The 24,191-nt window shown below is 34.9% G+C and overlaps 1 protein-coding gene across 1 annotated transcript in view; it reads right to left on the bottom strand.

Moving 5' to 3' along the window:
* Nucleotides 1-252: 252 nt before the first annotated feature.
* KPNA1 (karyopherin subunit alpha 1) overlaps nucleotides 253-24,191 on the bottom strand; it is an 80,009-nt gene continuing 56,070 nt past the window's right edge. The window contains exons 6-14 of the mRNA XM_063092320.1: nucleotides 23,842-23,973; nucleotides 22,768-22,856; nucleotides 22,333-22,432; nucleotides 21,578-21,741; nucleotides 19,859-19,937; nucleotides 16,030-16,155; nucleotides 13,948-14,075; nucleotides 2,921-3,099; nucleotides 253-2,581 (exon numbers count right to left, since the gene is read on the bottom strand). Coding sequence (XP_062948390.1) covers nucleotides 2,394-2,581; nucleotides 2,921-3,099; nucleotides 13,948-14,075; nucleotides 16,030-16,155; nucleotides 19,859-19,937; nucleotides 21,578-21,741; nucleotides 22,333-22,432; nucleotides 22,768-22,856; nucleotides 23,842-23,973 — 1,185 coding nt within the window. The 3' untranslated portion in view covers nucleotides 253-2,393. The remainder of the gene's footprint in view (nucleotides 2,582-2,920; nucleotides 3,100-13,947; nucleotides 14,076-16,029; nucleotides 16,156-19,858; nucleotides 19,938-21,577; nucleotides 21,742-22,332; nucleotides 22,433-22,767; nucleotides 22,857-23,841; nucleotides 23,974-24,191) is intronic.

Below are 24,191 nucleotides of genomic sequence, written 5' to 3'. Positions count from 1 at the left end.
GATCACATCAGTTAAATGGACTTTGTTTTAATTCATTCATTGAGACAACTGCAATTGCGAGCAAAAATTCCCAATGTATACTACTCTTACTAACATGGGGAAACAACTTTGTGTGCTTTCTATTTTTTCCATTCAACTTGGTTTATAAAATGAAAATTTTTTAACTATCCAATAGAAGGTACATAATTTAAAACATCCTATAGAATGACGTTTTAAAATTTACAATTTTAAAAAACTCAGCCACAAAAAAAGTCAAAGCTAAAAACAAGATTTTTACTATGAATCAGTGCTTCCATTACTCTTCTGAAAGAAGTTATATTTTAACGTGATGTAAAGGCAACATTGAAAGTTCTTTAAATTAACCACCTAATTTATCCCTAAAATTACAAAGAATCAAAGTCTTTTACAGGTCAAGTGCAGTAAACTAAAATGTTCTCTCAGCACAAAGCAGCACTAGAAAAAGTAACAGTTATAGATGGGAGTTGACTGGTTTTGCAGTGGCTGCTCCATCATAACAGACAGACATCAGACGTTATCCATCCAGAGCACAGACACAACTACAGACTAGGTGCGAAGAATGCGTCACTCTCTTGGCTGATAAATGTCCTTTGTCTTTTGAATCATTCTAGTTTGAAGTGGATATTTTAAAAGTTTAAATCAGGTCACATAAGTTGGCTGCTTAAATAACATCACGATGAGGTATGAAAGCTCTGAATATCCCTTATATTCAGCAGGATTTACCAGAGATGTATAATAGCTTGTCAGGGGCAACTTCTAAATAGTTTTTACACTTTGGGGTTATAATGAATTCTAGAGGAAGACAAGTCTAAAGAGGTTTAAAAGGTTATGCTCTGAAACAGAAGTGAGCAACTTTTCCTTCAGAATTCATTTTGAACAGCACATCAACAAAAAAAATCTTCTCTGACAGTATATCCCAACATCGAGTCAAGATAGCCAACTAGCACCGAGAAGTCGTATTCAACTCATTTGCAGTTTTCTTGGCAATTAAGCTTATTTTTTCGTTCCAGTCCAAGCATAGATGTGTTTCACTGAACACAGTACTGGAAGCGCCATTTGTAGGTATAGATTGCAGTCATCATTAAATGAGCCAGAAGGTGAACACTTTTTATTTGGGGTGGGGTGGGAGGGATAGTAGGAGATGAAATGATTAGGGAACAAGACGTTATAAGGAAAAAAGATCACTGCCCTTATTGGGGTTAAGTAGGTCATGTTGAGAAGGTAGTTACTTTTTAAAGATAATGATGCTACATTAAAGGGATCACATATGCAGCATGAGTACCTTACAATCAAGCTGCATCTAAGGAAAAAAAAATCCCTAAGTTACCTTTAAATGTTTATGTTATCTGCCAGTCACAGAGGGGAAAAGCACCCAGAGTGAACTCCAATTTAATGAGGCCCTTGATCAGGACCATAAAGCCTGAAAAACATTTGTTTTAATGCAGAAACACAGCCTCTAGTCACACTGGTTGAGTTTGGGGAAATCAAATGGTTTTTTGTTTGTTTGACTTACTTTATTGAGTTATGGGATATGTTTTTGATTATTAAGAATTCTAAATCTTCATATCAGCATTAGAACTGAACCACTTCCAAATCCTAACACACATAAGACCAAAGAGAAGCCAAAGCCACACAAATTAATATGTGCTCCTCTCCTTTCTGCTCTAAGGGAATCTGCAAACCAGTATCACATTTAATAATCAAAGTGTTAATTCTTCAGCACTCTTGACAACTAGAAAGCCCATTCACTGAAGGCTGAAGGTGAGGGAGCAGATGGTTTGACTTAAATATCTGAAGAATGGCGCCAATAGAGGAAAGAAAACCATCCAATCTCAGTAAGAATTAATGCAAACTTGGCTAGAAAGAGCCACCAGGTAATCCAAGGGTTCACTGTGGAAGAACTTATGAAAAGTACTCTGAAGTATACACAATAGGACTAAACATCTCTCTTGTTGCAAGTGTAGTTGTGTGAAATTCAAGATAAAGGTTTTTTAGTCTCATCTTTAATGTCAATATTTTTTCCCACTTTAAAGGGAATGAGGAGTCCTCTCTTTTTCCCCCCACAAAAAAGGGAGCCACATTAATATGCATATATTCCCATGACTCTAATGTAAGTGCGCGTCTCCAAAGCCTAGGGATTTTTCCATGAGAGTGGGGCGTTCTGGATACCCTTTTATTAGAAGGGTATTCCACCACAGAGAGCCAGAGGTTTTCCAGATGTGTGTAAGAGAGCAGGTGCGCAAGGCAAGCAAATGAGCGCAAACAGTATTATGGAAAACATTTGAGAAGTTAGCTCCATGAAGGCTGTGGGCTCCACAAGAGGACTCGACTGGGTAGCCTGGTCTGACACAGGAACATGAAAGAAGAGTATTGCTTCAAAGCTGGAAACCTTCCATAGGAGCCTCACACTGCTGGAAGATGTACTGCTGCTGGCTAAGGTCAACCTGAGGTGCAATGCTGCTGTCCTCATCTTCGGTCCCAAAGTAATGCTCAATAAGATCAAAGGCCTTCTGGTAGATCTCCTGGTTTTCATGACTTTGTAAGAATTCAATTTTATCCAGACCTACAATGAAGAATAAAGAAAAAAATTTACTGGAAATTTCAGTAAACTATATTTTGCCATACCTCTCTGTTCTTGATGTAAAGGAAGAGTCTCTACTTATATCTCATAAGTATTTATAATAGCATAGAAGTGATTGCTGGGATTACATCTGAAAGCTTGTATTATAAACTGACATCTTAAATACGTATCTGCAACAATATCCAGTTCACAGAAGCAAGCAATTTCCACAACAGTTATCACATCATCCAGTTACTAGCAGTAACATCAGTGTTTTTATTGGACTGTATCTATAGCCTAATTAATTCTTGGCCATAAGCTTCTCCAGTCAAAGCATCTTACCGTAAGCTTCTTCAATCAAAGCACAGTAAGGGTTAATGCCACTGCCGTTCCTTTTAGCTTCTTGTTCTCCAAGCCTCAGGATATTTTCCAAGCCATTTAGGGCAACCTGTACAATCTTGGAGTCCATGACTGTGAGGAGATCACAGAGCGGCTTGATACAACCCAGTTCTACTAAGTACCTAAATACGAAGAACAATTTAATCAAACAAAATTTAATTTCATAAAACCTTTATGAAATTGATGAAATAGTCATCATCCTCAAACTCACTACAGAGATAAAAATAGGCACCCATTCACCCATACGAGCTATACTTTATCACAAAACAAGCTACAAATAAATTCACCAAAACCAGTTCTCTCCCACCTTCTCCATTCTTTTTTCCCTTCACAATTTATGGGCTCCAAAAAATAGAAATTCCCTCTTACTCTGAATATAAGCAACTCATCAAAATAGTATAGTTTTGATTGACTAATTTAATCTTTGTTTCTACAGGCAGCCACACCTCTCAAACATGACACACTTGGTGCTAAAAGCCAGCATAAACCCAATAGGCCAAATCTTTCCAACGTGATTAGAATTTTACTAAAATAAGTTGTAAGAAGACTATATGGGAACAATAAAACACGTGTAAGGAGGACTTGAGCTAGTATTTTTCCTTTTGAATTCAGGTGGAATTTAACATGTAATCAAGATTAATCATAATGGAACTGAAACATGATTATTGCATCATAGTCACAGCATATATTCGTGTAATTTTGTATCATTCTGGTTTCTCAACTTGTGTACAGAGAAGCAGAGATAATGAATCTGGGTGCATTCTGTGGATGGGTAATAAGGTCATTTTGGAATTTATGGTTAGTACTAATCTATTTCTCTCATGTTTTTTTTTTAATTTCAAAAATGCATAAAAATAAATGTCTACCCAAGCAAACCAAGGAAGAAAAGGACAATTTCTAATATCACTAACAAAAGAGGGTCATTACTATACATCCCAGGTACATTAAAGGGATAATAAAGGAAACACTACAAAAACTTCTTTGACTACAAATTTGATAACTTAGATGATGAAATGGATCAATTTCTTAAAAGACACAAACTATCAAAACTCACAGGAGAAATGGAAAATCTGAATAGGCCTATATAAATATATATATATATATTTTTTTTTTTTTTTTTTTCTTAAAGATGACGGGTAAGGGGATCTTAACCCTTGACTTGGTGTTGTCAGCACCACGCTCAGCCAGTGAGCAAACCAGCCATCCCTACATGGTATCTGAACCCGGGGCCTTGGTGTTATCAGCACCACAGTCTCCCGAGTGAGCCACGGGCCGGCCCTGAATAGGCCTATATATTAAAGAAACTAAAGTGAAATAAGCCAGGCACAGAGAGAGAAATGCTGCATGTCCTCACTCATAACTGGGAGCTAATAAATAAATGAAAAGAAAGAAGGAAAGAAACAATCACAATAATATATTGAACTTTCAAAAAAAAAAAAAAGAACTGTAGTTATTAGAGGTGAGAAAAGGGGTGGGGGAAGAGGATTGGCAAGAAATTGGTTAAAGGTCACAAAGACTGATTACGTTTTGTAAACATGAGTATACTAATTATCCTGATTTGATCACCACATATTGTACACAGGGACTGATTTTTTTTTTTTTTTTTTTACAGGTACTGATATTCAAATCTGTACCCCTCAAATACGTATAACAATTATGTTTCAATAAAAAAAGTTTTAAAAATTTAAGATATTTTTAAACAACAAAAAAATCAATAACTTTCTAAAATAGCACCAAGAGGAGATGGTTTCACCGGTGAATTCTATCACACATTTAAGTACAAAATTATACCAGTCATTCTACAATCTCTTCTAGAAAACAGAAACAGAGAGAACAAGCCCAGCTCATTCAATGATGCCAGCATTTCTCTAAAATCAAAACTAAAGACATTACAAGAAAGGAAAATTGCACACCAATATCTCTCATGAACACAGACGCAGAAATCCTCAACAAAATATTATCAAATCAAATCCAACAATGTATAAAAAGAATTATACACCAAGTAGGATTTATTTCAGGTACGCAAGGCTGATCCAACATTTAAAAAAAAATCCGTTTAATTTATCACATCAACATATGATCATTTCTTTTTTTTTTTTTTTTTTTTTTTTTTCATTTTGGTTGTCGTTTTTTCGTGACCGGCACTCAGCCAGTGAGTGCACTGGTCATTCTTATATAGGATCCGAACCCGCGGCGGGAGCGTCGCCGCGCTCCCAGCGCAGCACTCTACCGAGTGCGCCACGGGCTCGGCCCATGATCATTTCAATAGATGCAAAAAAGCATTTAACAAAATCCAATACCCATTCATGATCAAACCTCTCAGCAAACATAGAGAAAACTTCCTTAACTTGATAAAGAACCTCACTGAAATACATACAGCTAACATCATACCTGATGAGAAAGATCAGGAATGAGGCAAGGATGTACTCTCTCACCATTCCTATTCAACACTGCACTGGGAATCCTAGCTAATACGATAAGGAAAGGAAGTAAAAAGTATACAGATTGGGAACAAAGAAATAAAACTATTTTCAGATGACATTTTTAGGTAGAAAACCCCAAAGAATTGACAAAAAACCCACTCCTGGACTATTAAGAAACTATAGCAAGGTTGTATGATACATGGTTAATACACAAAATTCAACTGCTTGCCTGTATACCAATAATGAACAATTACAACTTGAAATTAAAAACACAATATCATTTACATTAGCATAAAAAGTATAAATCTAACAAAATATGTACAAAATGTGTATGAGGGAAACTACAAAACTCTGATGAGAGAAATAAAAAAAGATCTAAATAAATAAGAAAAATATTCCATATTCATGGACGGGAAGACAATATTGTTAAAATGTCAGTCCTTCTCAACTTGACCTATCAAATTAATGTGATAATCCCATCAAAATTCCAGCAAGTTATTTTATGGACACCAAAAAACTGATTCTAGAGTTTCTATGTTAAGGAAAAGACCCAGAATAGCCAACACAATACTGAAAAATAACAAAGTCAGGCCTGACATTACCTGACTTCAAGACTTACTATAAAGCTACAATAATCAAGACAGTGTGGTACTGGCAGAAGAATAAACAAATAGATCAACGGAACAGAACAGAGAGTCCAGAAACATACCACACAAATACAGTCAACTAAATGATTGCAAAGGCAATTTAATGGAGAAAGTATTTTCTTTTCCACAAACAGTGCTGAAACAACTGAGCATCCACATACAGCCATGTGTTGCTTAGTAATGGGAATGCATTCTGAGAAATGAATAGTTAGGAGACTTGGTCCTTATGCCAAATGCTATAGAGTACGCTTACATAAACCTAGACAGTATAGTCTACTACACATTTAGATTATATGGTATAGCCTATTATTCCAGGCTACAATCCTAAAACATGTCACTGTACTGAATACTGTAGGCAACTGTAACTCTATGGTGAATGTTTGCATATAGATAAAATAAAATAAGGTATGAAAGATAAAAAATGTACACCTATACAGGGCACTTACCATGAATGAAGCCTGCAGGACAGAAAGTTGCTCTGGGTGAGTCAGTGAGTGAGTGGTGAGTGAATGTGAAGGCCTAGGACATTATGTACACTACCGTAGACCTTATGAACACTGTACACTGAGGAGACATGAAATTTATTAAAAAATATTTTTCTGGGCCGACCCCGTGGCGCACTCGAGAGAGTGCGGCCCTGGGAGCGCAGCGACACTCCCGCCGCGGGTTCGGATCCTATATAGGAATGAGTGGCAGTCACGAAAAAGACAAAAAAATACATATATATATTTTTCTTTCTTCAATAATAAATTAATCTTAGCTTAGTGTAACTTTTTTACTCTATAAACTTTCAAATTTTTTTTAACTTTTTGATTCTTGTAACAACACTTAGCTTAAAACACACACACACTGCACAGCTGTACAAAAAATTTTTTTTTACATTGTGATCTGTAAATTTTTTTCTATTTTTAATTTTTTTTTTTACTTTTTAAACTTTTTTGTTAAAAACTAAGACACAAACACACACATTAGTCTAGCCTACATAGGGTTAGGATCACCAATATCACTATCTTCCACTTCCACATCTGTCCCATTGGAAGGTCTTCGGGGGCAATAACACACATGGAGCTGTCATCTCCTATGGCAATAATGCCTCCTTCTGGAATACCTCCTGAAGGACCTGCCTGAGGCTGTTTTACAGCTAACCTTTATTTATAAGTAGGAGTATACTCTAAAGAAATGATAAAAAGTATAGTACAATAATATATAAATAATACATAAACCAGCAATACAGACATTTATTATCAGGTATTACATACTATACATAATTGTAAGTGCTATACTTTTATAAACCTGGCAGCATACTAGGTTTGTTTTTACCAGCATCATCACAAACACATGAGTAATGCATTGCACTATGATGTTACGATAACTACAACATCACTAGGCAACAGAAATTTTTCTGTTCCATTATAATCTTATGAGGCCACCATCTTATGGGGCCCATTTCTGACTATAACGCTATTATGTGACACATGGCTGTACAAAAATAAAGAACCTACACACAGACTTTACACCTGTCACAAAAATTAACTAAAAATGAATCATATAGATCTAAATGTAAAATGCAAACCTACAAAATTCCTAGAAGATAACACAGGAATAAATACAGGTAACTTTTGGTTTGGCAATGAGTTTTTAGATAAGTATCAAAAGCACAATCCATGAAAAGAAAAAACTGGTAACTTGGACTTTATTAAAATTAAAAACTTCTGGGCCGGCCCGTGGCTCACTCGGGAGAGTGTGGTGCTGATAACACCAAGGCCACGGGTTCGGATCCCATATATGGATGGCTGGTTGCTCACTGGCTGAGCGTGATGCTGACAACACCAAGTCAAGGGTTGAGATCCTCTTACCGGTCTTCTTTTTAAAAAAAAAAAAAAAAAATTAAAAACTTCTGTTCTGTGAAGGACACTTTTATGAGAATAAAAAGACAAGCCATGTATGGCAGAAAATATGGGCAAAACATTTATGTGATAAAAGACTGGTATCCAAAATATACAAAGAACTCTTAAAACTCAACAATAAGAAAATTAAAAACCTGAAGAAAAAATGGACCAAAGATCTGAACAAACACCTCACCAAAGAAGATACACAGATGGCACATATTTTCATTCTCAACTGATGTGAGTGCAAAATGAGATAACAACTTTGGAAGACAACTTGGCAGTTTCTTAACAAACGTAAACAACGTCCTTCCTTACAATCCAGCAATCACACTCATAGACATTTACCCAACTGAAATGAAAACTATGTCCACACAAAAACCTAAACACAGATGTTATTATAGTGGCTTTATTCATAATTGCCAAAAACTGGAAGCAATCAGGATGTTCTTCAATAGGTGAATGGATAGAAACTGTGGCACATCCATACCATGGAATCTTATTCAGTGATAAAAAGAAATGAGCTATCAAGACATGGAGAAACACTAAACGCATATTACTAAGTGAAAAAAGTCTGAAAAGGCTACATAATGTATGAGTCCAACTATATGACATTCTGGAAAGGCATTTCTATTTCTTTATAGAAAGAGTAAAAAGAACAGCAGCTTCCAGGGATTCTAGAGTTGGGTTAAGGGTGTGGTAAAGACAGGTGTAGCAGAGGGGCAGTGGAAATAGTCTGGTATGCTGCTGCAGTGGTGCACATATAACATTATACATTCCAGAACTGTACAGAACAAAGAATGAACCTTAATATAAATTACGAATTTCAGTTAAAAAAATAATGTATCACTATTGCTTCATTAACTGTAACAAATGTAACCACACAAAGGCAAGATGTTCGTAACCGGAAACTGTATAGGGTAAGGAAGTATACAGAAACCCTGCAGTGTTGGCTCAATTTTTCTGTAAATCTAAAAATGTTCTAAAAAGCAAAGTCTGTTAATTTTTTAAAAATTAGTTTTATGTCATATTTAGCATTATTTCTCAGAAGTACCAATTCAACAGTATTGTGCCTAATTTTATTATTTCCTGACAATTGAGACTATATGTCCTATGACCAGAACAGGTCAGTTATCCAGGCCTAGCCATTTCTATTTTTTCTTCCTTAACACCACAGTTTTTAGTAAACAAAACCTGTCAGCCATTCCTTCAACATATCTAAATAATTCTCATTATTTTTCTTAAAAAGCAAAAACCAAGCCTCTTTTCTCATTATAAATATACACGTTAGTTGTTGAAAACTTGGGAAACATGGATAAGCATAAAGAAAAATAAAAAGTACCCAATAACTACTATTAAATCCCAGCTGTGCTACTACATATAAACTGGAGGACTGTGGGCAAGTTCTCTATCTCTCTGTGCCTCAGTTTTCTCATCTGGAAAATTCTGGGAACCACAGATTAATAAATCACTAAACTCCAGCAAAATTTTAGAATAGTCAACTAAATAGATGATGACATATCTGCACTTAAACTTCACTGGCTGTCTCAACACAAAGAAATGATAAATGTTTGGGGTAAAGGGGAAAAAAAAGATCAGTGGTTGCCAGGGTTTCAGGAGAAGAGGGAGGTATGAACAGGTGGAGCACAGAGGATTTTAGGGCAATGAAACTATTCTGTATGATATTGTAATAGTGAAAACATAACATCTTGGATTTGGCAAAAGCCATAGAGATGTACAAGACAAAGAAGAAACCCTAATGTAAAATTTAGCTGATAATAATGTATCAATACTGGTTCACAACTGTAACTAATATAAGACGTTAATAAAAGACTGCGTGTGGGGGGGGATGGGTGTGTGTAGGGAGATATGTTAACTGTACTTTCTGCTCCATTTTTCTGTAAACCTAAAACTGCTATAAAATCTACTACTTATCTTTAAAATAAAATAATCAAGTTAAAACAAAGAAATTATCATGAACACAAATGATTACACAATAATGAGATTAATGAAAATTAATTGAACACAAAGTACTACAGGAATTCTGAAAACTGAGGAATAATCTTTTTTGGAGAAGAGACATATCAAGAAAAACTATTAAACAAGAGTTATTTTATTAGAGTCTTACAGGAAGAGAGTAAATGGATTGAATATATTTCCAATAAAATTTGGCATATTTTTCATGAAAACAAAGAACTTCACTGGCCTACATAAGTAAGTCTATTGAACACCAAGAGACTTGTCAGAATCTCCAAATTGTCCTCAAACTCGATCCTATCTGCTCTTGACAGTATCTCTCTTCCCCACTAGAAATTTTGGCTCTGTGACCTCTGATCTTTTAGCGTGACCAGGATCGCCTTTAAAAAATTAATTTAGTTTTGTAACATTGTCTAGTTGTAGAATCTTATGTTACTGAAAATCTGACTGATTAAAAACTAATTTTAACGTGGCTAGAAAGATTCCAGAACTTATATGTAAGATAAATAATTTGAATACCAACTATAAGATTATTGACTAAAACTTTCCTATTAAAAAAACTCAGTATGGATATGGCTTTCACATCTAGGGCATGAGGGGGAACAATCAGCTTTGTATCCCATGAATATTCATAACCAATTAAAAAAAACCAAAAAACTCTACCCCAAAATGTGCTAATACAAGTAAGTAAATTCAGTTTTGAAGATGTGAGTAGATTCTACTTGCAAAACATGGCATTCTGGCATAATTCAATTAATGAGTTCTGAGTTCCCAATTCTAGCCATTTTAACATAGATCACACCAGAAGTGTGCAATCACAGCAGATGATAACTCTCTTTCCAAGGATATACAGGATTAAAAAGTCAATGGAGGCATCACTGAGTCAGCTGATACTACTATTTTTTAAATACCTTAAGAGTGTGTACCTTACAAGGAATTAAAGTGATATTTCTGATGCAACCACTCATCTTTGGAGACAAGATCACTATCATGGTACAGGGTGAATATCCCTTATCTGAAATGCTTGGGACCAAAAATGTTTCAGATTTTGGATTTTTTTGAATTTTGGAATATCTTCATGTACATACCAGTTGAACATCCCGAATCTGAAAATCCCAAATCCAAAATGTTCCAACGGGCATTTCTTTTGAGCATGACCTTTGAGCATCATGTCAGTGCTCAAAAAGTTCCAGATTTTGGAGCATTTTGGATTTGGGATTTTCAGATGAGGGATGTTCAACCTGTATTTTATACTATGGATGAAAGTTTCTCCAAAGAAAGCAAGTGCACCTAAGAGCAAAACAGTTGACCAGAGAACCCGGGTTGTATAAGAGTTGAGAAACTACATTACTTTGAGATAAGCATTACATGAAAGAATATTTCTTCGGGGTTAAGTTTGAAGACTTGAAAAGATGATGGGAAATCAGCATAGAAAATAAGCACAATTTCGTGGTTAAAGGCTGAGAATGGTTCCTATGGGTGATGTATTTCGAACACCTAAATAAAATGATGATGGTCATCAAGGTGAACTGACTTTTGTGGCAGAACAGACTGCCATCAAGGTTTTTTCCTGGATAAAGAAATTTAGTCCACAAGAGTACATATCTGGAAAAGTGAGTTAATCTTCTAAAATTACACTAATGGCTCAAACCTGAGAGAGCTCATTTGACTGGTAATTTTACATTTAGGAGTCCCTTTTATAGAGAAATTTATGGGGAAGAAATCCAGATCCTCTAGAATGGAGAAAAGTGAGTTTTGAGAGACTGAATGATAACATCAGCTTTTTTAGATAAACAACAAACTCACTGTCTAAAACCATAACCCTCAAATAGGATTTGCTTCCTCTGCCTCCTAATTTTTATCAACAGCACTAGTATTTTCCTCAGTCATCTTTGACTCCTCCCTTTGTTTCCTATACTCGGCCACTAAGTCCTACAGACCCTTCTTTCCCATATTCGAACCATTCATGCCCTTCTACTACAGCTATTATCTTAACCCTGGCTATGACTCTTTACTAAACTACTGCAATGGCATCTTAATTGTTCTCTTCCCTCTCCTCAAAACACTATCTTCATGTCAATCTGGAGGTTAGACACTCCAAATCTTCCCAATACCCAAGACTAAAACCTTCATCCCAGTATTCAAAGTCCATCAGTCAATTACTTAATTCTGCATCCTTGCCAAAGAATAAACTATAGCAACATTGATCTGCTTCCAACAACATTTACCGTGCACATTCTCTCAAACTTTTCCTCATACTGTTCTCCCTCCTCCAAAATTGACAAATCTCTTCCCAATGGTAAGTTTCATCTCTTTCACAAATCTTTCTCTAATCCTAATCAATATTCCTTATCCCTCATTCTTAAGAAAGTATGTATTAACATTTGATTATAATCATCCTAGAATTGTAGATATTTCCTAAATTATTCTAATAGGTTCTTATATCCATATCTTGTCTCCTAAACAAGAATGAGCAGAATCCAGACAGGCATCTTTAATCAGTGATAAAGTCAGTATATTTTCTGTAATTTGGACTGTAATATTTTTGTGATAATCTTTCAAGATAACTCTTCATCTGGTTAAGAAGAAACTGACAGGAGATTGATAATTAGCTTCATTATTATGGCTTTGCTGAATTTTAACAAGGGACAGTAGTAATTCTACTCTTCTCTAACAGAGCAAAATACTCCTGAAAATAGCATAGTATTTTAGAAATTTTTAAAGATATGTATGTCTACAGTTTAATTATTTCAATTAAGAAAACACATTTGGTATAAAATAGAGACAATTAATAATTACAAATCTGAATATGAACAGAAAGTTTATTCAAATAACTATTCTATTTTATTTCATACTGTTGCCATCTAGTGATGGCATATTTAAAATCATAGTGTCCCAAAACCAAAATCTTGGAGGACGAAAAAGACCTAAAAGACATGTGCTTCTGAAGACCACCTGAAGTCTTCCTTGAATAACCTGTCCATGATGAACTCTACCAAAATAGCTATTCCATATGTTAATCTGTTTGCAATTTATTATTTCAGATAATTATCTTTTCTACCTGATCAACTTCTGTAATTTGTTAGGACTATTTTTAGTTTTTAATTCCAAACAGAGCCCTTAAAATTAGCATTTGCTGAGTGCTTACATTTAAGCCACAAAGTGACAATATCAGAAATAGCTATGTTAGTCTCATATTACATATGAGGAAGGGGTTAAATGCTTTAACACTCATTTGAAACCATCTTCCCTGCCATTTGAATTCCCCATAAAAAAAGTTACGGCAGGCTGAGAATCTAGGTTCCATTTGTCTTTTCATCTTTACTCTTTTTTCTATATGAAATGCTGGATATACAGAATTTAACATTTAATTATATGATGCTCCTTTGAGGAACCGATTCCCATACACATTTATGCCTTCTCTACCCATTAAGATTATAAACTGCTAAAAGGAAACCACTTTAAGTCTCAAGCTACTACAGATCTCTCTCTTCACTGAATACCATAGCATAGTACTTTAGAAGATACTTGCTTATACTGAATTTGGTACTTTATTCTTAGACATACCTCTCTTTCAACTGTGATCCAGTTCTACTTATTAAGACATTTACACTAGTAATAGCAAGAGTTACCTATTAAAGTTGGGCTCTAAGTTCTACAAGTAACTTTCTAGACTATTTCTGAACAAGCAGCTCCGGAGTAGACTGAAGCTACCCTGTAAATATTTCTATTGCCTCAAACCTCAATTATGCCTTACTTCTCACATCCCAGCTTTATTTTCAGCAGAAAGAAATAGGAGAAGTGTAAGGAATTAAACATACATTTGAGTCCCATTATGACACTAAAGAACACTCTTCCAAAGGGCTGAAATAAAGCATTCATATTTAATAAGTTCATCTCTCACTCACCTTATTACTCAAAGGTAGCTTATCTTTTACTCTAAGTAATATGTCAGTGGAGAGGGAGAAGGTACAATGTAGTAGACACAATAACAATTTTTCTTTTAATTTACAAGATTCTACCTAGCTAGTACTTACTTGATCTGTTCAGCTGATCCTCCAGATGTTGCATTTGTGATGGCCCAAGCTGCTTCTTTCCTTGTCCGAAACTCAGCAGTTTGTAATATACTAATGAGGGCTGGAAAAATGTTGGCGTCTATCACAGTCTGAAATTAAAGAAAAATTTAAATGGAAAGTGAAATTTCAAGATTTGTAAAAATGTTCATGATACCAATTATAACTTTTAAGCTAACCTCATTAATGACGCCCCTTGCCCTGTTAAAAATAAAGTGCCAAATTCAGTATAGGCAAAGAGTTAAGTCCTCATTATTGCTAACTTTTAGGCTATACTTGGTATTGCTGATTAACACCCTTCCTGAAGTTTGTGATCTTGTAATTTCCTAGTTTTCTCCCTGAGTTCTTTTCTCTTTTATTGTCCTCTCTTGATCCACCCAGAATAACAAATTATAAAAGTTCAATTCTCTGTCCTCTGCTATTCTCACTTCTCTGGTAACATCCAATCTTGCATGTGTGCTATAACTCTCCAGTCCTCACTTCTCACTGGAGCCCCAGCCCAGAGTAGCCAGCAGCTGACTTTAAGTCTGTTAATCACCTCAAACTTAACAGGGGACCTGACATAGAGGGCACATGATAAGTTCACAATTATTGATTCAAAATTCAGTTACCAAGTCTCCTAATCATTCTCAATTTATTTATTTATTTATTTATTTTGGGGGGCAGCTGGCCAGTACAGGAATCATTCGTAATTTAAAACATTCTGAGTCCATCTTTTCCTTTCCTTTTAGCACTGCTGCCATTCTATTCCAAGCCACCACCTCCCAATCAGATTACCAGAATAGCCTTATAGTTGGACAGAGTACTTTAAAATAATCCCATTCACGTGCTAACACTAAAATAGTCTCTCCAAAATTACTTTCTTCATGTTTCTCCTTGTCTCAGGAACTTAAAATGGGTTCATAACATACGCTATATCAAGAAATGGAGAAGTTCTGCATAAGAGCCTAGTGGTGGCAAGTGATCAACTACAGCTGAAATCCCTTTGTAGGCATGCTACAAACTGCTATAGCTATCAATCTCAGTCCATAATTCAGCAAGCTGAGGATAACTAACCATGCTGTTCTGGTCAAGAACTCTTTCTTTTATACCAGGTGAAGGAAGCCAGCCAAGTTTAATGGAAATCCTAGTCCTGTCATTTACTAGAGGTGCCCTTGAGCAAATTATTTTAGACTTCTCTGAGTCTCATTTTCATTTTTATGTTTTTTACTGACAAGTAATAATTGCATATATTTATGGGGTACAATGTAATGCTTTGATACATGTATACATTATGGTAAATGAGAATGTTGGATTAGATAACCTCTATGATTCCACTCAGCTCCAAATCCCGTAAGTCTGTGTTACATCTTTTCTAAACCATTGTTCCAACCTTGCTGACAGCCCATGCTAAACACTTTGGCCCTCTGTTTGTCTTCCTCCTTGGGTTACTATCCGACTGACAGAAAGACAGCCATTTTTAAAAACTGGGTATATCCAAAGTGTCATGAAAAATTAAAGCAATCGATAAATATTTTACTTGGCAAGAGAAAAGCCAATTTGTTTAGCATAAAGTCCATCAAAACATTTCAAAAATACAAGACACTATTTCTTGGATCTTGCTAAATCATCAAAGGCAAAGGGAAAAACCAAGGCCCAAATGCAAATTTCAAAAGACTTAACATCTTTATATATATCAAGATAGCCAAAAAACAGGACTTTGAATGTTGTAAACACAAAGAAATGATAAATGTTTAGGTGATAGCTATGCTAACTATTCTGATTGGATCCTTATACAACATATACATGTATTGAAACAATAAAATGTACCCCGTAAAAATGTACAGTTGAAAAATAATAATAAAGAAAAAGAAATACAATTAAAAAAAAAGACTTAACATCTATAAGCTAGGATAAAGAAAGTAAGTAAACTATGAAACAATACAAAATGTTGGAAGTTAGTGGTCTTCAAAGCAAAATGAAAACAATATACATTTGAAAGGGTGACTGAAAACACCTTACTTACCAATAAAAATATAGAAAGAAAGATAGGTGCTATGAGATTACCTGGATCTGTGCCCTATTGCCAGCTGTGATATTAGATATTGTCCAGCATGCTTCCTTTTTGATAGATTCCTTTGGGCTACTCAGCAAGTGCAATAAACTCTGCAGAGCTGAGCAATTCAAAATTACCTAAAAGGAAAAGTTTGAAAACTTTCTTACTGTATTGTTTCAAGTAAATCTTTAATTCAAAGAACTTATTTTAGGAAAAATATGGGCAAAGAAATACTTTAACATCTCCCCTTGGAATTTTACAAATAAGTAAATTTACATACATAAAAAAGTATTCACTATTAATAAGAATTAGTTTCTTAGATTATCAAACCAGTTTCACTGAACACATTCACAACTGCTAAGACACTATAATGTCAGTATTTATTCACCTTCCTATCCCTACAGCATAAGTCTTCTGGATGGATAAATATATCAAGTGGCCAGAAAATCAGAAATAGATCAGATTTTTAAGTCTTCTGATAACTCTCTACCTGGTAGTCAATGAACCAATACATGCTTAATGAGGGATATCAGGTGCTTCATTAAGCATGTAATATGTGTATATTATAGGATATAAATATAAAAAAGATGTGATCTCAGTAATCAAACAACTTACAAAGGTGAGGGATGTAAGACAACTACCCATAAAGGAGACCTCCTCTACCAAAAACTAAAATCAGAAAGTTAGAATAATTAAAATAGTATTTGGCAGACTCAAGAATCAATCACTGAACAACAGAATAGATATCTAGTCCCGAAACAAATGCAGCTATTTATAAAGAATTAAGTATGTAATAAAAGCTAATCCTTTCTTTTCTCTAGTGATTGATGGTTTTATTTAACAGTTAGTACTAAAAGAAGAAGCTAAATAGTTGAAAAACATTTTTTCAAAATCAATTCTTAACCTAAACAGTCACCAAAATAAATTTGCAAACAAGTAAAAAATATTTTTTTTTTAAAAAACCTTTAATAAAACAGAATATCAGAAAATAGCTGATCTGGGGATGGTGAAAGAATTTCCAACCATAAAAACAACAAAATTATAGGAGGAAAATAAAAATTTTACCACATAAAAATTTTTTCATGTCAAAAATTCTTAGAAAATTAAAATGCACATCACACAAATGTGAAAGAACATTTGCAACAAATAAGAAGATTGCTATATTTATTATGTAAATTGAAAGAGAAACTAAAATTTTAATAGGAAATTATCTCACAACAAATGAAAGAAATGCTAATTAAAATGGAGCCATATTCTGCCTATTAAACATGCTTCAAAAAAGAATAAAACCTGTCGTTAAACAGGTATAATCTTTCTCAAAACAATCTGTCATAAATATCAAGAAGCTTTAACAATCCACAATTTTATACAAATATTCTACCTCTAGGATTTCTGCCCAGAGGAAATTATAAAGCTTATAATAGAACGTTAAGTGAACACTATGAAAAGAGCAGTATAGGGCTGGCTAGTTAGCTCAGTTGGTTAGAAGGTGGTGCTGATAACACCAAGGTCAAGGGTTCAGATCCCCATACAGGCCAGCTGCCACAAAAAAAAAAAAAAAAAAGAGCAATACAGCAATACAACTATAAATATAAACATAAAAAAAGACAAGAAGGAAATACAGTAAATTGTTAATATTGATAATATCCCTAGATAGTGGAGCTTTGGGTGACTTTTATATTCTCCACATTTTCCTGCACTTGCTGTTATAGAACAAAAAAAATGCTATTTTTATAGTTGAAGACAAAACAAACCTGAAAAAAAAGATAAGCAATATAAGAGATGTGTCACAGGGCAATTTTAAAAATGCCAAAGAAGTGGTCTGGAAAATAAACATTCAGAAATTAAAAAGAATACTTGGAGAGAAATAGTTAAGAAAAAACTTCATGGAGGGGCCTTGAAACACAGGTAGGATTTCATAAGCAAAGAAGAGGGAGGACAATGCACAAAGACTGGAAAAGAAAAAATGCAGACAGGCTACTACGAAGTACCATAAGAACATAAGGCTATTAAGGAAGGGCTCTATACCCCCAAAATTAATAGGCTAGAAAGAAGAATGAGAGTCAAATCTTAAGGCATAAATTCCTCAGAGTGTTTCAAGGTTCTTTATCTCATAGGCACTAAAACATGTGAACAAGGTTATTTTAGGAAACCTTAAGCTGTAAGGAGGGAGCATATTTAGATGGATAACTGCGTGAATGTAGGAAGACAAATTGGGTGGGTACAGCAACAACTTTTGTGTGTGAAAAGACAGGAACCAAAATAAGGTGATTTGATATGTATCTAGTAATCCAAAACAATAAGAATCAAGTAGACCTGATGACTTTTAAACACAGTGCAAGAGAAAAAGACAACAAATACAACTGTAAAGTTTCATGTATGGGTGAACAGGAAAGCAGTTGTATCATTAAGTCAAATAAGAAAAAAAAAATCAAGATTTGGTATGTTTTTTGGAGGAAAGAAGATAAACTGTGAGACAACTGTGAGATATGCAAGCAGAAATATTTAAGGCCCCTGGAGACATGGTACTAGAACCTGAGAGAGGTCAGGACTAGATGTATAGATTCAGAACTTCATTCCATTCAATGAATATATTTTGAGTCCCTATATATTGTGCCAAGAACTATTATAGAGGCACAGAAATGAACAAGATTAACACAGTCCACCTCTAGAATCTTACAATCTGGTAATTAGACAGTTACAATACAGTATGATAAGCTGTGATGGATGAAATAAAAGAGAAATATTATGCAAATACAATCAAACATATATATTTTCTTCTCCTCTCCTCATTTGAGATTCCTAAACTAAGCACTGCAAAGGATGAGTAGAGATGAACAGATGAGTGTGGTAGCGGAGAGGGAAGACTCAAGCTGATGTCCAGGTTTCTGGCTTGGGCAACTATTGGTGCCATTCACTGAGATGGCAACATAAGCAGAGATGCAGATATACAAGGAGAAATGATTTCCCTTGTGGACAGAATAAATTTAATGTAAACACATTAGAGTTAGAAGACACCTGGGAGAACAAATCCAACCTCCTTAATTATACAGATTGGAAAAGTGAAGACATTAAATGTCTTGCTGAAAGTCAGAGCTGGTTAAGAAAGAACTAAGACTAAAAGCTAATTCCCAATTCTTAAGATGTACACAAGAGTGATTGTTGAAGTTAGAAATAAGATCTATGAATAAAGCTGAAGGACTGCCCCCTGGAGGATGTTCACAAATAGGAGGAAACAGGAAAAGTAGCTTGCTAAGGAGAAATAAATGGCCAATGAGGCAGAACCAAAATCCTTCAACATCATGGAAGCCTAGGAAGATAATTGAAGACGTTATCAATGCATCTGAGCTATCAGGAAGAAAAATGGCTAGAACAGTCCACTGTGAATGATGAGTCTTGATACAGAAGTTGGAATGGAGAAGGGGGTGACATTAGGAACTAGGAGTGAAGAATCTTCCTCACGAAGACTTACCATGTACAAAAACAGGAAGCTATCAGAGAAGAAGAGATTAAGATGACAGAGAAAGAGAAAAGATGCTACTAGAGGCTTCTGATACTCACAAAAACCATTTCAAGTAGGAGTAGAGGGAAACAAATCTGCATGACCAGAAGAAAAAGTCATTGTCATAGGGGGACCCCAAATCGCTACAAGCAACAAGTCAAGGCAGAGATACTAAAGGTACTGAGAGTAGATGCCTAAGCCAACATTTTAAACAGACATTAGTGAAACAAAGCGTTAACTCCCCATAATACAGACTTTCTATGTAAATTCTATAACATGATCATGGAGTTCAATGTACTGCTTCTGAAAGAAAAAAAATAGTTACCACTTGTTCATACCTGTGTCTGAATATCATCCCCTGTGACAATGTTTCCCACAGCCCGCAAAGCAGGAGAAACCACTTTATAATCATTATGCCTGCAACCATAAAAAGAAATGTTACAGCAAACAGTTCTGTCCTTAGTCTCTTTTTGTTAGGGCAAAAATCCAAAGGAAATAATATGTGATAGGATTTTAGAGCAGAAAGATACCTATGGTGGCTATTAAGGGACCCCGTCATGATGCTGGAATGTTTGGTGTCCCCTAGAAAAGATGTCTTTCCCCTTATTTATTATTTATAGAGAAACACTACAAATCTTTCTTAGCAATCTTTCCCAAATATTCCTAACACCTGGTTCCAAGTTTTCCCTCTCATTCTTTAATATAGGTTTCATTTCCTCTTTACTTGGTCTTCTATGGTGGCTGAGATAATGGAGAACAGGTAAGCTTTATACAACACTTTTAAATTTTACAAATTATCTAATTTCACAGAGGTGAAAATGACACATCAACAGTTAACTTGAAAGTGAAAGTCAGATTCACATTTCAGATACTGAACTCTCTACTAAGCTTACTAAGTTGCCTTACTGGTTAAGAAAACCACGCACAAAGCCTTTTTTATGTATTTGAAGACAGAGATTAAGTCCCAATTTCAGGCTAAATAAGTCAATATCCTTTAACCTTCTCCAAAGGTCCTATTTTCTCTCCCCTTTAATAAGAATGATTGTTCTTCTCAAAACCATGCCAATACCTTCAAATTTATTTTAAGATAAGATAACTAAGAAGAAATGGTTAAAATATATAGCAATCTAGTGACTAAAGAATACAGAGGATTACATCCCAGATTTTGTCTTTTTTTTTTTTTTTTTCCCTGTGACCGGCACTCAGCCAGTGAGTGCACCAGCCATTCCCGTATAGGATCCAAACCCGCGGCGGGAGCGTCTCCGCTCTCCCAGCGCCGCACTCTCCCAAGTGCGTCACGGGCTGGGCTCTACATCCCAGATTTTGAATGACATACGTCTGACTCTGCAGCATAGTATTGTTTTTAGTTCACAATAGCACTACATTACTGATCTGCATCCAGTCTGTGGCCAGCTATAATTCCAGAGTTTTCTGTATTATGTACATTATACTTATTTAATCCATTTCATATGTCACATTTGGAACAATGTCTCCCTACATCTACTTTGTGCTTCAATTAAATTTCACATTGCTTGTAATTGTAGCATTTTCCCATTATGCTGCCACTCTAATTTTTTCTTCTACAGTGTTATCTAAAAATTTGATTAGTACAGTCTCAAATTATTCCATGAGTAAATCCTCCAAATCCATCAAAGGAATTACACAAAGAGATAGAGTAAAATAAGATTCAGTGTCTGACGCTAGTCTAGATTAAGCTCTAAACGAGACAGACAGAGTGACCATTTTTAGTGGAAATATGCCTTTTGATGTCCAGTGGTTTGATCTCAGGAAATCCAATATGAACTAGAACTAAACAGATCAGAGTTTCCTAAATGTTTTGCTGAATGACTGCTAACAGCAGAGGTGGAAAAGGTTCTTTATAAGCCTCAAAAACAAACAAAAAGATTTGACATCAACATAAATAGACAAGTAACAAAAGACTGTAGTCCAAAGCACAATAAATCAATATAATGTAAAATCACCTAATATTTAAGTATTAGCAACTAGGAGACTAATATAGGGGGGGAAAAGCAGACACTTTCTTAAAGATATCTTACATCAGTAGTTCCACAAGTCTCCTACATACTCCTGCATCAATGACTGCTTGAATTTTATCATTGGGTCCATCTGATAGATATGAGAGGGCCCAGCAGGCATCTGCCAATACATCAGTGTCACTGACAAACAGCAACCAGGAAAGCACATTCAGACAGGGGGAAACCTGTAAAAGAAAGTTGGTATGATTATGAAATACAACAGAATAAAGGCCAGAAGTGAGGTGAGATACTCAAGAAGGCAAGCAAACACACACTTGGCAACTTGTAGGGTGATTTACACTTCTAGAGATGGAATAGAAAGTGGCTAAGTAGCATTTCCATCTTTGAGAATGCTGTCAGTGTCCTTGCAGTTTACTTTGATGGGGTAGTCAGAGCCCAAGGAAAATAATTTCAGGAGCAAAGTTTTATATACATCAATTCTTAGAGTGAGATTCCTTGTCAAAAGACATACTTTGTAGACCAGAGAGGTAAAGGAACTTTCACAAATGCCAAAGCTAGGAAATTCTATATTTTAGATACTTTGTTACAAACAAAAAACGCTAAGGTTTTAAGATGAAATTGGAACTTTTTATAGGCAGCGAAAAATGATCCCAAATTAAAACGAAAACTACAAAAAACCTCTATTTCTTTACAAATAGAGAAAATTCTAACATTTTAAATTTTATCAAAATTATCTTTCTGTCCACATTAATACTGATTGCTATACTCTTTTAATTGCATTTTTGTGGCCAATTTTCCACAAACATAGTCCTTACCTTTGCAAATTCTGGAGGTGGACTTTTCCCTCTACAGAGATTAGACAAAGCCCATACTGCATTCCGGGTCATGGTTAGGCGGTTTTGCTTTGAAAATAACCTACAAGCATGATAGTACAATGGTAAACTACACAACAGACAATTAATTCTCTAATGGCATAAGATAAATACTAAACTATTTAATGCTACTGACAAACAAATGTCTTCAAATAGCTTCTCTCCAGGGCAATAAAATTCATTAATTCTAATGTAACTAATTCAGAATTTTGGCCCTGGAATAAATATGGTGCTTGAAGAAACGATCTGAACAAGTTAACAAGAAACTACCTGGAAGGAAAAATAATAGTTGGAAACCCAAAATAATTCCTGATATGTACTGCTTTCTGAAGAACTTCCCATGTTTTTATTACTCAAAAGAAAAAAAAAGAAACTTACTGCAAAAGAGGGGGAAGGATATTGCAGTCTAAGACATAGTCCCTGCACATGGTACTGTCTCCAGCAATGTTGCCAAGAGCCCAAACTGCCTGTAAAAGAATTATTCACTAATGACTGTTGTACAGTTTCATTCCCTCACAATTCTTTCAAAAAAGATGCCAGCATATGACAATAACACTTTACAAAATTATATCACTATTAATCATAAATTATATATGGACATTAACTATTAACACTCCTAAATTCATTCATCAGGGAGTCAAATGAAATAGTTATAGGATTGGAGAGAAGTTAAAGTAATATTCCAAAGTGTACAATAAACAGAAGAAAACATGAACACTCATGGTAGTAAGCTTATTGAAGGAAGGAACCAATTCTTATACTCTTTATCTTAGGAGACTCCATCCTCACCCCTATGTAACATCCCATACAGCCCCTGGTACAGAACAGAGATTCAAATGGCTTAATCAGCTGGTTAAAATTGTATTAAGCAATCAAAATGCATACAACTTCACTAAACTTTTTTGGTGGGGGGTGACAAATATAATTATCTTGATTGTGATGATGGCATGGGTATATAAGTATGTCAAAACTTATCAAATTGTACGCTTTAAAGATACGCAGTTTATTGTATATCAATAATACCTCAATAAACTGTAAATTATACTCATTTAGCAGTGATTTACCTTTATAAATTTGATAAAAATTCACAATAATAAAAAGATTCGTGGTTTCTGTTTTTTCTGCACAAAAGTGGGAAAGACCTTTTACTTCAATCACTAGAGATTCCTACAAGAAAAAGCTCTATCAGTAACTGCTTACATGGTATAAAAAAGGGTATCTATAGGACTTAAAGAATTTCAGGGTTAGAAGGGAAATGTGATTTTTCATGTGTCTAGAAGAAATTCTGCCTACAGTCACTAAGAAACTTTCTAATTGGTTAGGTTTAGATTTCTAGAACATTCCCTGTGACAAACCATGGATTATCACAGCCAAGTGGTGAAAAGCGTGCCCTGAATATGACTGACAAGAAAGTTTATTCTTTCATCTGCTTCTCTTTATTTATTTTTTTACCTGTTCCTGGACATCTTCAAACTCCGAGCTGAGTAACTCTATGAAGATGGGCACAGCTCCTGCCTGGATCACAATCCGGGTTTGAAGAGAATTTCCTGAAGCAATATTTGTCAGTACCCAAGCTGATTCAAACTATAAAGATAAAAATAATTTTCATTATCTTATTAGAATTTAAAAGCTTGTTTACTTATAACAGTAAAGTTTCCTGTACATGAAGATAAGAGTCTGAGATCATTATTTGCATATAACCTATCAGTTGAATACTATATTAACTTTAAAAGAAGAGTTCCCAGAAGAAATACGTCAGCTTAGAGAAATACTCAGGGTGTCTAAAATTTCAGATCAAGGTA

This window comes from Cynocephalus volans, chromosome 1 (genome assembly GCF_027409185.1).
Source record: "Cynocephalus volans isolate mCynVol1 chromosome 1, mCynVol1.pri, whole genome shotgun sequence".
Taxonomy (NCBI): domain Eukaryota; kingdom Metazoa; phylum Chordata; class Mammalia; order Dermoptera; family Cynocephalidae; genus Cynocephalus; species Cynocephalus volans.
Note: the sequence above shows the minus strand (reverse complement) of the source record. Positions and strands in the feature narration are given on the sequence as shown.